The following is a 17829-nucleotide window of genomic DNA, read 5'->3' on the forward strand; positions in this document are numbered from 1 at the left end:
ATTGCAGACACACTCCAAACTTTCGACCTCTCCCTTTTTTCAATATTTGAGGCGCAAAGCATCTAATTCTCACAATGTCTGATCAAACAGTCAATATCCCACAACTCCTCATCATAATTCTAGTCGGAGCGTTCGCAGTGCGGTATTTATTTTTCTCCGGGTCCAATAACGGTTCCTCGGCCTCGAATCGCAATAGCGCAAGTAATGTTCGAGCACGAGAGGCAGATGTTGAGCGTATACAACAGATGTTTCCGCAGGTGTCGAGGAGGAGTATTATGTGGGATTTACAGCGGAATGGAGGAAATGTAGTGGCTACCACGGAGCGGATATTGAGTGGGAGAGGCTTAGAAGTTGTGAGTACTGCTATACCTTTTGAGATGTTTTGCGACAAGCTTCATATTTTACATATATTCTTCTCATCTAACCTGATATACATTTGCTAATATCATGCAAGCCTCCTCAATCTTTCCAACCTCCGCTCCCAGCACCCGCCGTCGCCTCTTCAACATCAATCCAATCTTCCAAGCCCACCCAGCCAGATTTAATAACGCGATACAATCTGAAAGCGAAGCTAGCAGAAGAACAAGCGGAAAAACGAGAGGCTGAAGAGCGAGAATCGAAACAGAAGCAAGCAGGGGGTGCAGCTTGGAGTTCTAATAAAAATGAAAGACAGGCGCTTTTGCAGAAGAGGAGAGAAGAGATGATTCTAGCGGCAAGGAGGAAAATGGAAGCGAGAGTTGCGAAGGAGGTTGAGCAGGGTGGAAGTGGGTAGATTGGAATGGGATGGGATGGTGGCGTTCTGAAAGGATATTGAGATGGGAGTGCGGGGATGGGAGGAGAGAAGAGATGATGGATGTGTGCATGGTAATGTACAACTTCTGTATAGCTTGTCCATAATGATTTGATAGTGGAGTTGATTCATTAAATCTCAAAATTAAAGCAGATGTTCACCATTTCAATTATGGCCAGTGCCAGGTAGTTCTTGAATGCTTGATTATTTAGGATTCATTTACACTCTTTGGGGAACGATAAGTCCTAGTTTGGGTGTTTAGTGTATGTTTCTATGTGATCTTATTTTGGACGCAGAACTGGACCGTTTTGAAAGGGAGAAGGTACCTACCCAGTGAGTAATTTACAGTTATTGTCGCGCAACTATGAACTGTATTGACGCACCTGCTAAAGACGGCTGATGGATATAGTCTGATTTCAAAAAAAGCATCCACGACTTGCGTTCTTGCATCTGCTAATAGACTGATCTCCGTCATCGTTGCGAATCAATACAGCTTTCTTCTCCCCCATTTGTCCACCCTATTACAGATGTTCCTATATCCTTTATATCCGTCATACATCATTTAATGCCACATGCCCGAGTTTGAATATCAGTGATCGTATGGCGCAAAGCGTCATGAGACGTCCAAGTCTCCGCCGATTTAAGCAAAGCACGGATGGGTCATCATCCCCTCCTGCAGATCCTTCTTGTACACCCTCCTCCAGTTTCCGCGGCTCGTCGTATTTTACTTCAAAAGTAGTAAAGCGGGCAAAGAAGGCAAGCGAAGATTCGCCAAACTATTCATCTCCCTTATCTTTCTGGACCAAGCGAAATTCTCCAGAAATCGAAGAGAGCCCCCACGAAACCACTATTGTAAATGACCCTGGTTCTACAGCGGAATCAAAGTCGCCAAGGAAAGACGTTCAAGATTGGAACATTACTAGACTTTTTGATCCAATTCCCAGTGATTCAATCAATCAAATCCCGGTACAAGGTCCATCTCATAGCAACTCGGATTGGAATGAACCGAGAAATCTTGACACAAGACCGATTGTTCCACAACAAGGAATTGACCCGCCTCGACCTGCCCGTGAAGGTTATGAATGGGTATGGTTTCCAGCAGGATACTGGGCTGAGCGCGAACTACCAGCAGGGCTCAGCATAACAAATCCAGAAGGGCTTAGAAGTAGTAAAACCTATTTCTTTTCAAGAGCTGCTGAGAGTGGGAGCAATGACTCTGAGGGATCCACCTCGCCAAAAGGCTCTCGAAGGTTTTGGGGTAGCTTCTCTTCCAGAGTTGCCAAACAGTATTCAGGGCAATCTTTCAAGGGGTCCATCAACTCCGCTATATCTTCAAGTAAAAGTGAGAGGTTTTTGAATACCTTGCAATCGATATCGCCGACCCATTCTCGGAATGATTCTCCTTCGGTTGAATCCGAAGGGCTGTGTGGTAAGACAAAACGCAACACACCTTTAAGACGGCATCTTGCAGTACCCTTTAGTAGGAAGAAAAAGGCCGTATGTAATGATAACCTTTCTTTTGTTGAGGTTTGCTGATATCCGTACAGAAGCCTGATACGCCATCTGTTGCATCTTCACGAGTTACGACATCTAGTCCTCAAACTGCACGGGTACTCGAGGGTGCCATTGGCTATTTCGATACATACGGAGAGCAGCCAAACGCTACATCGTCATCCTCAAACGCATCGATGGGCTCGAAGCCCCGGTGGAGATTTGGAACCCTTCCGTGGCATCGGAGGTTATCTGACAATTCGATGTCAGCCTCTAGCTCCATATGTGATCTATTGGCCGGAAAGACGCCAATGGGAACACCAAGATCCGATCAACGTTATGTTGGAACAGCAGGAAAATCATACATGAAGGGTAATCGATACACTGTGGAGTAATATTTTGATCTTGATACTGACACCTCCAGTTGAAATATCGGAACCTGATGCACCTACTTTTCTGCCGTCTGTAAGTGTATTCGTTAGCGATATCTCCAGATGGGATGATTTGCGACCCATAGTCATTACATACATTTCATCCATTCAGAACCATAACCTTCCAGGCTTTACTAGACAATGCGGAATGTAAATTAACAACACAAATTAGGAAGCTCAACGTGTCGATACGCCACTATGGTCCCCCAAGCGAGACCCACGGCGTGGTTTTCTTTCAAACATGTTTCCATACGAGAGTGAGCAAAAGGTACCAGAGAAACACTCTAGTAGCACGTCGAGACCACGACGTGATACGAATCGCTCGACTTTACGTCACTTGTTGAAAACGCCAACGCTGTTCACACCAAATAGTCGTCATGGGTCACCAGATTCCGAAAGGCACTCTAAATCGAGACCTCCAACACCCATGAGATCTTCTGTATCGCAGCACTTTTCGAAAGCCCATGCATTTGAACTTAATGTTCCTGATCATTTACCTAACAGTCCACTATGCCCCGCAAATCCTATGCATCCGAGCAACGGCCAGGCAGTATGTCCAATGCATGGTCGCAATAGAACCCAGAGTCACTCGCCTAGTTTTAGTCGAAGTAGAACTCCTGATATCGAGATAAGAGTGACATCAGATTAAGAGTGAAAAGGGAAGATTCTACGACGGGTTGCTGGATAGAGTTTGAGAAGAGCTTGTGGACCAATAACAGATATTGATCAAGCACTGTAGTCACTAAATTGATCAAAATTCTACTGTTAACTTTTCTACTTCCTTCTTGTTGATAGTGGTTCTGGAACAAAGAATTATGAGTATTTATGAAGAACTATCGTTCGGTCCGCGTGAACATATGCCTTCTGTGTTTGTAAATTTCGTGATATAATTGATGATACAATAAAAAGGGTGAACTTCGAGCAACCGAGAAATTTCAGTTCGTCTGTGGCAGAACTCGGCAACCGTATTTTCTTTTGGCTCGCTCGCGACAAGCTGCAATAGCTCACCTTCCAGCAATCTTGCTTCTTCTCTAAACCCGAAAACAAAAACGTAAGGCAATATCATCTTTTGACATCGATCGAATTGATCATCATGTCAGCTTCCGATCAAGATCCTTTACTTCTCCTGCGACAATCGATAGCCTCAGAAAGTCCTTGCATACCCACTACCACAGAAGATGCAGCATCCTCAGTAGACCTGAGTCTGGCAACAGCAACCTACCTCCACTTTACCTCACCCCTCCAAGTATCAATTCCATTTACGACTGCCACACGTTTCATTTCCTCAGACAAACCTGTGAATCTTCGCAGCATCTATTTCGCATGGCAGCAACGCGAACTAGCAATCCCAGAATACAATGCATCATCAACGACATTGAGCGCGCAATTGGCGGCAGAGGGCGGCGCTGGTGGTGAAATCCAAAATTTGTCATTTGTAGAACGTTTGGATCTTATTACGTGGTTGGAGGGCGCGTCGGACGAATCGCAATATATTAAGCCTTTAGCTTCAGATACGTCAAATGCGACAGCCTCGGCGCAGGTTGCTTCTGGGGCGACTGGGGGAATAGCACCAGTTACGAGTGGCATGGGAGGTAGACAGGGAAAGAATGTTGATCCTAGGCTAGCAGAGATCTACAACGGGGAGAGGAGGATGGGAGATAGGAATAGTGTATTGAGGGGGATTAAACCTACGGTATGTGCCTGTTGTTATATGTTAATCTTCAGAAGAACTAGGATTTGTGAGATTGAGAACTGACTTATTGGATATAGGATTTCTCTCATGTCCGCAAACTCGCATCTCCATTCCTCTCACGCAAAGCTGCACACGCTGCCGCACAAAATCTAGCAAACAACCCAGCACTCGCTCATAACCTCAAGCCTGTCCGCCGTCCAGATCCTATCATACTTTTGTCTCCATCCGCGTCTTCCATTCTTCGCATGTCTAATATCAAATCGTTCCTCGAAGGTGGTGCATTCATCCCTCCAGATTCAGCAAGCTCTACCTCCAGTTCTTCGGCCTCAATTCTACATATTTCACGTTTCATACCTTCCATAGATCCTGCGCGACCAATCCGTTTCATTATTGTTGATACACCAGAGCAATTTAAGCCCGAGTATTGGTCAAGAGTTGTAGCGGTCTTTACTACTGGACAAGTTTGGCAATTCAAGAACTATAAATGGCCACAGCCTACAGATCTATTCAGGAACACTCTAGGCTTGTTCGTAGGATTCAGAGGAGAAAGTCTTCCGGATACAGTTAAGGGATGGGGAAGTGGAGTTTTGGCTTCGCAAGTCGAAAGGTGGGCTCCACAAGCAGGTCCAGCTAGTAGATGGAGGGATAAGGAAGTGGTAGAGAATATTTGGAAAGCAATTGAGGGGAATATGAAGGCTAGAGGATGGAGACGGGATTCTGGTCCAATCAATTGAGTTGGACTGACTGAAGCCATGGGACAGAAAATTGTACTAACGAGCGGTTTAATGCGAATAAATAAAATCGGCGCTCAGGAGTTATTACTAGTTGATTTGGGAAGAAGAGTATCATGAGAATCACTGAACCGGTAATGGTGGAGAACTTGTGCTACATTACACATACCTAGGTAGTCTATAGGAGGCGTAGAGGTTATGAAATTTGATCAATTGAAGGACGACCAAATGAAGAGCTTGAATCAGTAAGAAGCTGACTTCGACTTTGTACTATACAGCAATATTAGAGGTGAATGTAAAGAACTTTTGATTCTAGAACTTGTACAAAGAAATTCCACTAGTATCTATGCAATTTAAATGTTTCGCTTCACTTTATACGTTTCATACATTTTTGGAAAATTTTCGAATTAGGGATCAGCTTTCTCGAATTTTAAAGTTCTCGGACAGAATGGTCCTTCCCTTCCATTCCCTAGATTCCCTAACTCCGCGTCATAAGTCTTGCATGAAAACAACTCAACATTCGACATATATTTTATTCTCAGATACAAGTAACTGTTCAGGAACATCAAATTATCTTCCATAATACTCTTGGGATACAATGTAATACTCCTTGCCAAAGGAACACTCCACGATGATGGTGTTCTCGGGAATTCTCAAATCAACCAACCAAAACACTTCTCATCCTTCAGCCACAGCCACCCTGGATTCAACATCACAACAACCTGTAACTCCTTCTGATGAAAGAAGCAAGAGTACCTCACCTACAGTGTCAGCGACAGCGGCATCTTTGATTACGGATTCAGTGGGAAGCCCGTATATCCGAACGAAAGAAAACCTTCTACCCCTAGATGCCGAAATACCCGATCTCCGCGAGTTAAACCATAGCCTTGAAGCGCTTGCGGCTATCTTCCCCGATGTTCAAGTCGAGGTGTTCCGCGAGATGCTTTCGAGCTTCGAAGAAGAATCTAGATTGGCTGTCGTGACGGAAGCTTTGCTTAAACATAAGATGAAATATGTCCGGGGACGATATAGGGTCGCGTCGAAGGAGAAGGAAAAAGAAAAGGCTGATGGCAATGAAGATGAAACCAAGCTGCAGGACTCAAAGGGGATTGTACCCGTGGAAGAGAAATTCAGGTCTGAAGGATATAAGAAGGCTGTAAAGACAGTTGCATATCATGAATTTAAGGGTCTGCCGCGGTCGACAATCAACGCAGTATTGGCGGAACGTAACCATTCTTATACTTTGGCTCGACCCACACTTGTCGATTTATCTTCGAAGTCTTGGCGATTTTCTATATCATCATTCTTCTCTCGTCGAAAACCCCTGACGGCAGTGGAAGCAGGGCACCACCCTCTTGTGGTTTGGCAGTCGTCTGGACAAGGGTCTATAATGCCAACTATCAAGACTACGGGATCACCGGAATTGGATAAAGAATTATTTGATTCTCTCATTACACCATTACAGGAACGAGCATTATTGGAACGGGAGGAGAAAGATCATGCCCTAGCACTCGAAATAAATAACCACGAGGCGGAAGAACAGGAAGCTTTGCACGATTGTGAATGTTGTTATACCGCATATGCATTTGAGGAACTCTCTGCTTGTGACATCGGAGGTCATTTTATATGCTTTCAATGTATCAGGCATGCAGGCAACGAAGCTATTTTTGGACAAGGATGGCAGAGAAACATTGATCTCAACGGTGGAACCTTAAGGTGCCTCGCGGCCATGGCGGGTGAGTGTACAGGATGCATTCCACAGGTGCAGGTGCGACGAGCCTTCTTAGAAGATAAGGGTGAAGAGATTCTACGGAAACTAGACGAACGTCTAATCGAAGACAGTCTTCTAAAAACCGGACTACCACTTATTCGTTGCCCATTTTGCAATTATGCTGAGATTGATGAGTTATATCTCCCAGAAGCTCAACAATCGTGGCGCTTGAAGCGACTTGGCCCATCTTCTATCTATACTATTTTAATTGTGGTTTTGGGCGTTGGCATGATACCCTTCCTTTTACCTTTTTGCATTCTTTTTTCTTTCTTATTCTTATGCCTCTCCTCGAAACGCACATTCGGCGACTATGCTATCGATCAATTTCAGGAATCTGTTATTCGTTTGCGTAGGAAGCAACATGGTCTTAAATTCGTCTGTCAAAATCAACGATGTGAAAGATCTTCCTGTATTTCATGCTCGAAAGCATGGAACGATATTCACATTTGTCACGAGTCTTCTTTGCTTGCTCTAAGAACGCAAGTCGAACTTGCAATGTCCTTGGCAATCAAGCGAACTTGCCCACGTTGCAATACGTCATTTGTGAAGTCTTCGGGCTGCAACAAATTAACATGTGTTTGCGGTTATCAAATGTGTTATGTTTGTCGCAAGGACATTGGATCTGGAGAGGGATATCGACATTTCTGTGAACACTTTCGACCAAATGGTGGGAGACGTTGTACAGAGTGCTCAAAATGCGATTTGTATCGATGTGAGGATGATGAGGTTGTGGTTAAAAAGGCCAAGGAAAAAGCAGAAAGAGAATGGATGGACAAGGAAGGTGGAGGAATAGGTGGTGATGAAAAAGTTCGAAAGGTACTAGAGCAGAAATGGAAAAGGGGGAGAGATGTTAGTTGGTGGGAGGGTGAGGGGTGGTGGCAATGGAATTTGCCGAATAGTGAGCAAATACTTGATAGTTTGGTTGAAGGTGTTATCGAATGATTACTGGGCATAGGAGGCTATGATTTTTTGGGAACACGGGTATCGGTGGGTAATTAAATATTGGGATAGGCATAGGAATGGGGGAAATAGGATAAGGATGTATTGGAGCGGAGCGAGGGGGAGTTTTTTTGGGACTCCGATTAGCGAGTGATATTGATTTCTAAGATAAAGAGTAGTGTAGTACAGAATGGATAAGATCATGATTGAAATTACTATTGAGTTTAAGAGGGAAATAGAAGTGTGAGGGAACTACCAAAAGCTTTGAAATGTAGTTTGGTTGACTATTGCTTGCTTTGCTTTTGAGCATGTGATATCAAGTTGAATTCCCCATGGGAGTCACAGTCTTAGCGACCTAGCTATACAGAATGTATTGGCTTTGGGGAGATTAATTATGGTATCAATAAGCCAAGAAAATATCTACTGAAAGAGGTTTTCATATTTAATTTCAAGTTTGATAATGATGTTTAATAAGGCTAACTCGAATCAACTCAATCTGTGCCTTTGCTAGCAAATACAAAAATCAGCCTTATTCGAATAATAAGTCCGTGCATGCAAGGCTAGCCATCAAGACATCATCTCAGCCTTCACCCAAAGAGAACCCACACTCACTACAAATATGTCTCCGAGTAGAGAAGCCACACCACCACCGCAGGAAGGGTTCGCACTCCTCACCTCCACCCATCGCGATATTGTCGAAGCAAGCGCCTTCAATACCTACGGCACGCGCTTCGCAACCGGGTCCGCGGACGGCAAAATCAAAGTCTACAACCGCCATCACGACGGTTCGTGGGTGCAATGCGATACATGGGGTGCGCATAACGGCGGGGAGGTTCTACAATTACAATGGCTACCTCCCACTATCCATCCGAATCTCATTGCATCTATTGGTACCGATGGACGATTTAAGCTGTGGGTCGAAGATCCCACGTTGGCGCCGAACAAAGGACGCAGATTTAACTCCCACAATAATCGGCCCGTGTGGGAAACCCGATCGCATACTCGGGCGCCGTTTTTGAGTTTCTCGATTAAACATCATGCGGAGAATAGACATACTTATATTGCGTTGGTGGATCGCGATGCGCAGTTGATTATCTATGAGAATGAGGAGCCGGAGAATATGACGGCGTGGACGGAACTCGATCGGGTGAATGTGTGTGAGAAACCTGCAAGGGGAGAAGAGGTTAGTTTCAAGGTGGCTTTTGATCCGAATTTGGAACCGTGTTATAGAGCTATTCGAGAGGGGGTCCCGAGAGATGCGCTGGGTTTGGTCGTCGCGAGTATGAATAAAGCGAGTATTTGGCGCACAAAGGAAATCTCGCATACAGTTAGTTTGGGGAGCGCGAGTACGAAGGAACTTTATTTGGCGGCGGAGTTGAGAGGGCATAGGGGCTTGGTGAGGGATGTGACGTGGGCAGCGGGAAATATTAGAGGCTGGGATGAGGTGGCTACGGCGTGTAAGGATGGGGTTGTGAGAGTTTTCCGGGTGGTGGCTGGTAGGGAGGGTGAGGGGCTGGAGGGCAGAAGTAGTGATTTCGAGAAGGTACCGGAAAAAATTGTTACGCGAAATTCGGTGCAAATGACAAATGAGAATGGAGCAAAGCCCGCTCCTTCTGGTATTAGTGCAGGATTAGCAGGTCAAAAAACGAATCGAAGTAGACAGCAAGAAGCTCAAGGCAGAGATGGAGCGGTAATTCATGCTGTGAAGGAAATTTCTAGGTTGGAAGCAGATCGAGCGCCAGTCTGGAAGGTGGAATTTGATGCAGATGGGCAATTATTGGGGTCTACAGGGGATGATGGAAAACTAATGATGTGGAGGAGAGAACCGACTGGTCTTTGGAGTAGAAGCGCAGAATTGGCGATGAATAGAGCATGATGATTATCGTGATCTCGGCCAAAAGAGAAATTGGTCGAGAAAAAACAAATATTATCCACGTGGAGTATCAATGGAGTCGGGGGATTATTCTGAAAGATACCGTAGTTTTGGGGTTAGGAGTTCAGGGCATTTTCATCAGGGGATTTAGCTTCGGTGTTCATGATGATGGAGATATAGAACATATATCAGGATGGCTTTAATATTTTTGAAAAAATATCAATCTCACACATATTTCAACTACATCAACTCACCTCTTATCTAACTCCTTAAATACCTCGCGTAGATCTTATTACCCATTCTTAATCCGCAATAATAAAAAAACCGTTGAAGCGGCATGCAACTCAACCCCACTAGCTTCGTCATCTATTCCCCTCAGCCCTGTCCCCCCACAATTTATGCGATATGAACTCGTGTCTTCTCAGCCTTGCACAAGGCTCCTCAAATAAAAATAAAAACCACATCTCCATCCATCTCCATCAATTGTCCAATTCCTTTTTCCCCTTACATCCCCTCCAAACCATCCAATTAGAAATGCACCCCATCTCCCCCTCCCACCCATCATGAAAAACACATCTCCCACGCGCACACGCTCCTCGCTCTCCCTCCCCGAATCTCTCTTCCACCTCTCCCTCACCATCCTCTGTCTCTCTCTCCTCCTCAAAACCCTCTCGCGCGAAAATGGCGAACCCCTCGTCGCCTCGCTCGCCTTCAGCGGCCTCGCATTCTCCGCTACCTACAGCATGATTCGTTGGCTGGGCCCAACATTCATGAAAGCAGGACTCAAGGGAAAAGATATGTCGAAGCGCGATAAGAAGGAGATCCCGGAAACGATGGGTGCGGTGTGCGCGGTGGTTTATTTGTTGATTATTATTGTGTTTATTCCGTTTCCGTTTTATAAGGATATTGTGGCGGCGACGAGTGGAGGTGGGAATAGGGATGTGGTTAGGGAAGGGGGACTGGAGGGGTTCGGGATGGATGTGGAGAATGGGAGGTTTTTGCATAGGTTTCCGCATAGTAAGGTGAGCATTGTCAATTGAATGATGAGAGGAGGTCTTTTCCTCGGAAAATTGGGAATTATTTGGCTTCTGCTTTGAATTGGGCGGGAAAATCAATGGTCAAAAATACTAACAGAAAAACAGCTAGCATCCTACCTCTCAGCCGTTCTCTCCCTCCAATCCGTCGTCATCCTCGGAATCGGCGACGACCTCTTCGATATCCGCTGGCGCCACAAATTTTTCATCCCCGCCATCGCTTCCATCCCCATCCTAATCGTCTACTTTGTCGATTTCGGCGTCACCCAAATCGTCATCCCTATCCCCCTGCAACCTTATCTCGGCGAGCTCTTCCAACTCGGTCCCCTCTACTACATCTACATGGCCTCCATCGCCATCTTCTGCCCCAACAGCATCAATATCCTCGCCGGCATCAACGGTATCGAAGTCTCCCAATCCCTCATCATCGCCTTCCTCCTCGTCCTAAACGACACCCTCTACCTCCTAACCCCCTACCCCCACCCCGCAACCGACTCCCATCTCTTCTCCCTCTACATGCTCCTCCCCTTCATCGGCGTCTCCCTCGCCCTCCTCTCCCACAACTGGTACCCCTCCTCCGTCTTCGTCGGCGACACCTACTGCTATTTCGCCGGCATGGTCTTCGCCATCTGCGGCATCCTGGGCCACTTCTCCAAAACCCTTCTCCTGCTACTCATCCCCCAAACCTTCAATTTCCTCTACAGCGTCCCCCAACTCTTCCACCTGATCCCCTGTCCCCGCCACCGTCTCCCCTACTACAACGCAAAGACAAATCTCCTCGAACCCTCCATCACCCCATGGCCTAATCCCCCCAAAAAACATCAACTCCTCCTCCTCTCCCTCCTGCATAAATTCTATCTCATCGATCTCAAATTCAACAGCGAAGGCGAGATAATAGAAAGTAGCAATTTCACGCTCTTGAATCTATGGCTTGTGTGGTTTGGCCCGCGCAGAGAAGATCGATTGGCCATGGAAATCTTGGGAATGCAGATGGTGTGTGGATTGATTGGATTGTTTGTTCGACATCGCTTGGCATTGTTGATCTTTAAGAGTGATAATTTGAGTGTGTAGATTTGGGGAGATGGGTTGGTTTATGGGAAAGGAAGAGCAAGAGTGGAGAAGAGGGAAGGGAAGTGAGGATCGGGTATATATCGAATCCCAAGATTCAGGGCGTATGTATGTATGTATAGGTGTACTCATATGGATATAGATAGATATTTACAAAATTTTACAACATTACAATACAATACCACATGCCCATCCGCATTATCAAATAATACATTCATCATTTCAAAAGCCTCTACCCTCCAAGAAGAAAGATGTTGAAAGTTTTAATTTTTTTTTCAATTAAAAAAAAATACGAGTGATCTAATCACGTCACTACGTCGAGGTCTGTTTCCTCGCACGATCCGAGCACTACAAAGCTCATCAATGAATATCCATCAATCCCCACCATTTCGAAAACCCATGTCATGCATGTCATCCCATTTCTCCATTTACCCCAGAGATCCCCTATCATGAATATATCCATTTCAAAAGGATCGTGTCATAGGACCATTTCAAGAACGAGTAGCATCCATAAATAGCATTCGTCCCACTCACACCCAATCCTATTCACCCGTCCATCCATCCAAAAGCAAGCCATTAAAAAAGCAAGACAGGAGTGATTGCAACTCGCTTCTCAGAATTCTTTTCCACAAATCCGATCAACCCATCCACACCAAGTCATCGTCAATCGTCATCAACAAAGAAGCTACTCGTACAACAAAGTTTAGGTATGGTAGGGAAGGTATTTTGCTTTGCTATTGCCTGATGCAAAAAGAAAAAGAAGAGTCCAATTTTCCGAACAAACAAAAGTAGTGATCAACTGTGATCAAGATGTAGAAGAAAAAGAAAGAATTGAATAATTGAAGTAATTAAAACTTCTAAGACTCCACCCCAATGTATTACGCCGGCTACGCCCCTGAACCTTATAATAAGATCATAATCCGGACCCCTTTTTTAACCCAAACCAAATGATATCATCCACCGGTCCCAGACTTCCATCAGCTGAAACCTCACGCCGAAGTAAAAGGACAGATGAGGCAATAAAACACGCCTAAAGCGATATCTAAAACTGTATGTTACAATGCGCCATTCGAGTGTTGAGGGGGCATATTTTTGGGGGATGGTGAAATCTTGAGCGTATCAACAAGACTATGGTCGACTTTCTTGTTCCCATCAACTGCCACAGTTTTGCTGTCAAGAAGAGCCCCTATAGAATTAATTTCGTCAATAGTCGAAAGTGCTGGCTTGGGAACTGCTGGTGATATTGTAGGACTGCTTCCTACAGAAGCCTTGCGCCCACCTGAACCATTGGCGCTCTGGTTCTTATGTCGAGCGGTGTAATCTTTGATTGACATTTTTTTCCGAGCGGGACTCGGATTGACAGCATTTGCAGAAGGGTATGATGAGAACTGAGTTGTGCCATAAGGCGAGATCGCTAATGAGGGTACTGCGGAAGCCGGTGTGAGTGTGCCTGGAGTTCCAGACAGGTTAGGTGTTGTAAATGTTTGTGTTGGAGGCATTCGTACGTGTAGTTCAGGTGATTTATGTGAATATCCATTGGCGGATTGTCCAGTCCAGGAAGGAGGTTTCATTGTCTGCCCAGTGACGAGTATTGGTCCATCTGTATGATAATCGCCAGAATTGGACGTGAAGTCCGCCGACGGAGTCGATGAAGAAATACTCGCATTTCGGACCCTAGAATCAGTGGGTGACTGAGTAATTGATCGATCTTCCTGGATTGGTGAGTCAATATCCATTGCCATTGTAGGCGAAGAAAGATTTTGGAGACCTCCGTTCATCAGCCCTGCAGCAACATTTGTCCGCTGCCGCTCCTCATTCTTAAATAACTCCTGGGCCTTTTCCTGTACTTTAAATTTTTTCATAAGCAAACGCCTCGAAAGTGGTAAGACAGGCCTCTTTGGTATCAACTTTGTTTTCTGCTCGTACCATGCATCTTTATCCGGGCTTGTTTGTGTTGATGAATCTGCATACACGACATTCGGGCTTATTGAATTCTGGCGTGATCGGAAGCCCTCTGATTCATCTGATCGAGAGCCACTCGAATCATCGCGAGATTGAATGGGTTTTGGAGAGGCTACAACTTTTGAAGATGTCGCACTGAGAGGCGACCCCGACTGTCGACGCGATGTGCTGGCATCGACATACTGACGAGATCGGGATCCATTAGATTTTGCGTGAGCCGACTGTGAAACGGCAGTTCGCGATGCGACTGATTTCTGTCGGGGTTTGCAGTTTGTCTGTGATGCCGTAGCAGTCACTGGGGAGTTCACATTCGAACCATCCGATGGCCTCTTTTTTTTCCGTGGCGGTTCCTGTTCCTGTTCCAATTGTTTGAATTTTTCTTCCAACAATAGCAACTTTCTTTTCTCTCGTTTCGTCTCTGTCAAAACTGCATCGGCTTCAGGGCCATGTATTGGTGTGGGATCACGACTGTGAGGTTTGCTACGCCCGGAGCCAGAAATGGAACGGCCATCGTCGTCGTCATTTGTCTCTGGCTGGCCTTCGCTAGCAGCTCGACTATTGGTGGCGTGGCCTGTACTTGTGGGAGAGACGTGCTGCTTGGGTTTGCGACCCTTCTTGGATTTCACCCCATTTACACCATTGGATGGCTGTTGGTGCTGGCCATGCACTCTGCCGTAGTAATCACGGTGAAATCGTACAAAGGCGCACTCTTTACCGGCATTGCAAGCACAACCTCCGTGATCCGATAACACCAGGTTGATCGAATGCGACACACTTTGGTATTCGGCTTCGGTGATATCAGGTAGCCTATCGTCGTCATCGCCATCAAGATGAAGGGCACGGTCTAGTCTCGACTTGTCGACGAATTTGAAGTCCCAAGGTAATGTAATCTGCTCGTTTGGAGCCAGGGCGCTGTCGAGGGTCAAGTAGAAATGATACTCGCTTGTATTGGCAACAATATATGTTTCTAAGTTTGCGTTCGCCCTACAGCTTCGTCGAATGTATCGGCACTGGGATCCTCCTTTTCTTGTATCAATATACAAGGGTAATCCGGGAATGAAAAAGGTAAGAGGGCGTGGATGAGGACACTCTTCCCACCCATTGTCTGGGTTCTTATGGTAGTCTGATTGAAACCCGACATGGCCATTCATCTCTCCAATTGGTTTGTTCGCCGGAGTTTTCGTTGTCGTGACGAGAGATTTCCATTGCACATTCGTATTGTTGATGTGAGCGGTCTTGACGTCAACGTGCAACTTTGGGAATTGGTGCGGATCAAGTCGCATCTCGGTTTTTTGAACAACATCATCGAATTTCTTGCCAACATCTTCTTCGAACAGCTTACCCTCTTTGATCCACAAAGCTAATTTGCTCGTGACAGATAGATCGACTAATGTATTTGTATTAATTTCTTGTGATTGAACATCATAGAGCGAGTGGAAAATGACGGAGAGGGAATGGATTTCGAAATTCTCTGGCAGATTTCCTGCTGTGTGGTTAGGGCTTGGAGGGTGGTTATGATTTCGTTTGGTAGCTTGAGAGCTAACGGAATGATGCGACCGATGACCTTTCGCTCTTTTCTGTGTATGAGCCACGAGAGAGCCAGCATTCTCGTGGCCCTCTTGGTCATTGAAACCATAATTTTCAGAGGGCTTCACGGTCTTCTTTTTGTGACTTTTTGCCGCCGGCCTTCTATTTTTTTTGTCATTGTTATCATGGGTAGGTTTACTCTGTCGATATTGCGACCTTTCGTTCGCATGTGGACCGAGATCTCGTGGTGAGCAATCAACACAAGAATGAGCGAAGTCTGGCCTCAACACATCTACAGAGCGGTCGTAATAGCAATCGATATGCTGCCACGTCGAGCAATCTTCGCAATATATCGTGTTTCCATCGTCTTCACAATTGTTGCAGATGCATTTGATGGTGTAATCTTCGTCCGCCAACTCGGTAGCGGGTTGGATATCGTGGGTAAGGGCCTCAACAGAAGTGAGGAAGACAGGCTTAGTCTGGGTCGCATTCTGCGTCGAGATTGATAGGGACCTTTCTGTCATAATCTAGGAGCCTTTGGGTGGCTATTCGAGTGAGAGGATCAAGGTGCGTTCACTGATTCCAAGACCTGAGTCGCATGACGAAGACGACCACGACTCGAAGCAATTAATTATCGCAGAGCGAAAACGACACTCAATTTTGATGATCTCTTTCATCAGCTATCGAATTAAACATGTGAGTCTTCTTGGCTTCCTTCCACGTATGCCAACAATGTCAGAATCGATCAAGAGGAAGTGTGAGTCGAGAGGGAGCGATAGATCGACGATGGTAGTGCGGTTGGAAAGGATGGCCCGTTAGAAGATAATGTCTGCGAGTCTCGTGTACTGAAATGTGTGTTCTGCAATTGAAACCGTGTTCCCAAATGAAAGGGTTTTCAAGTCCCAGAGTGGAGGCGATGGGAACGAAGAGACAGGGCCTTTTGGAAAAGATGATCTCGAAAGGACAAAGACGATTCAACCGAGTTTGCGCTTTGGAATGTTTACGCGTTATTGTGTGATAATCGAATGGAGGAAAAGGATGGATAATAGATTTGTTGATGTATCCTATTTGTAATGACGAGAATACATGAATTCGAGAAGAGTTGTGAAGGTGGAAGGGAGAGAGTGTCTGTATCTGTGGTAGAAAATGGTAAGTGAGAGGGGAGAATTTGGTTGGGTGAGTGGCCCATTGCGAAGAGCGAACTCAGAAAGTTAGGAAGGAACCAAAAAAGCAGCTAATCCTGAGAGTATCTAAAATGCCTTGCCGCTTCAAGATTAGTAGTAAGAACGCGAGGAACGCTAGTGTAGAAGTAGATCCGTGAGGAGGACTCCCAAAATGAATCCAATGCTGCTTTTGGTTAGTGTGAATATGAAAGAAGGGTCGGTACTTGAGGGGGAAAGAGAGAGATTGTATGTGGATGTGTGTGAGTGTGTATATGTGTGAGAGTGTGTGTGTGTGTGAGAGAGAGTGAGAGAGAGAGAGAGGCCATGGAAGAAAAACAACGAAATCATGAAAATATAAAATAAGAAATAAGAACATAAAAAAATAAGAAAACATCAAAATATAAAAACAGTTAATAAATCAACATAAACATATGGAGGTGGGTAAGTAACTTTTTGTTAGTGAAATAGCAAAGAAGACCTGTGAGAGATTGATTTGTATAGTATGGTATGGTATAGTATGGTATAGTATTGTGTTGTGTTGAATTGTATTGATTGTATTATACCTAAGTAAATTGTAAACATCTTGATCTTGATCACCTAGTACTTTTCTCGCTTTTCCCTTTCTCCCGATGTTTGTTTGTTTGCTATGTTCGGAGGGAGGGGAGGTGATAAGAAGGAACAAATGGTAAATGAGGGAGGAAGAGTCAAGTGAAGTGAGAGGTAACAATAATAATAAGGTTGTGCGTGATACAGCTGGGTATTGAAACGAGTGAAGTGGACAGGGGGGGGAGGGTGAAGGGTGAAGGGGGGAGGGGGGAGGGGAGGGGGAAGGGAAAAGGGAAGATCAAGAATAGGTAATAATAAATGTGAAAGCGATCGTTGATGATGAAATGAGATGAAATGAGATGTGGAATATAAAATGACGTGGAAATGTATGGAGATTTCGTATGTATGATCAATTGAATAAAATATGAAAAATAATAAATAGTCACTTAAATAAATAAACAATCAATGAACGAATAAAATTTCAATCCATGTTCACAGAACGAGGTATGAAAGAATTGAAATATAAGAATTGCGGCTGTGCGCACGTCGGATGGATTAGGATAGCATAGCAAAGATGGAATGCGGTTTTGGCTTTGGCTTTGGATTTGGCTTTGGTGAAATGTCGATATATAGGTAGGCAGGTTCGGAGGTAGCAGGTAGTAGGTAGCAGGTAGTAGGTAGCAGGTGGTAGGTAGCAGGTAGGTAGTAGGTCATACATAGGTAGATACGAGTAGGTTGACAAATGTTATATATAAAACCCGAGGTGGGAGGTGGAAGGTGGGAGGATATGTGATATGTACAGAGTAGGAG

The 17829-nt window shown here is 45.2% G+C and overlaps 5 protein-coding genes across 5 annotated transcripts; 4 read left to right on the forward strand and 1 right to left on the reverse strand.

Moving 5' to 3' along the window:
* Window positions 1–74: 74 nt before the first annotated feature.
* On the forward strand, window positions 75–5139 carry Bfra_009325 (putative rna polymerase ii-associated protein; the record flags this gene model as incomplete). The annotated part of the gene is made up of 8 exons (XM_037339669.1): window positions 75–353; window positions 455–768; window positions 1384–2287; window positions 2338–2653; window positions 2706–2746; window positions 2885–3262; window positions 3716–4405; window positions 4483–5139. 8 exons carry the CDS (start codon window positions 75–77, stop codon window positions 5137–5139), a joined length of 3579 nt encoding a protein of 1192 aa, XP_037189719.1.
* Window positions 5140–5767: 628 nt separating this feature from the next.
* Window positions 5768–7849, forward strand: Bfra_009326 (putative ring finger protein; the record flags this gene model as incomplete). The annotated part of the gene is made up of 1 exon (XM_037339670.1): window positions 5768–7849. One exon carries the CDS (start codon window positions 5768–5770, stop codon window positions 7847–7849), a length of 2082 nt encoding a protein of 693 aa, XP_037189720.1.
* Window positions 7850–8465: 616 nt separating this feature from the next.
* On the forward strand, window positions 8466–9722 carry Bfra_009327 (putative nuclear pore complex subunit protein; the record flags this gene model as incomplete). Its single annotated transcript, XM_037339671.1, has 1 exon — window positions 8466–9722. The coding sequence occupies one exon, from the start codon at window positions 8466–8468 to the stop codon at window positions 9720–9722; it is 1257 nt and encodes a 418-aa protein (XP_037189721.1).
* A 560-nt stretch (window positions 9723–10282) lies between these two features.
* Bfra_009328 (putative udp-n-acetylglucosamine-1-p transferase protein) lies at window positions 10283–11824 on the forward strand (the record flags this gene model as incomplete). The annotated part of the gene is made up of 2 exons (XM_037339672.1): window positions 10283–10741; window positions 10862–11824. 2 exons carry the CDS (start codon window positions 10283–10285, stop codon window positions 11822–11824), a joined length of 1422 nt encoding a protein of 473 aa, XP_037189722.1.
* A 1052-nt stretch (window positions 11825–12876) lies between these two features.
* On the reverse strand, window positions 12877–15834 carry Bfra_009329 (putative phd-finger domain-containing protein; the record flags this gene model as incomplete). Its single annotated transcript, XM_037339673.1, has 1 exon — window positions 12877–15834. One exon carries the CDS (start codon window positions 15832–15834, stop codon window positions 12877–12879), a length of 2958 nt encoding a protein of 985 aa, XP_037189723.1.
* Between the last annotated feature and the right edge of the window lie 1995 nt (window positions 15835–17829).

Source organism: Botrytis fragariae, assembly GCF_013461495.1.
Source record: "Botrytis fragariae strain BVB16 chromosome Unknown tig00000161, whole genome shotgun sequence".
In the NCBI taxonomy this organism is placed as follows: domain Eukaryota; kingdom Fungi; phylum Ascomycota; class Leotiomycetes; order Helotiales; family Sclerotiniaceae; genus Botrytis; species Botrytis fragariae.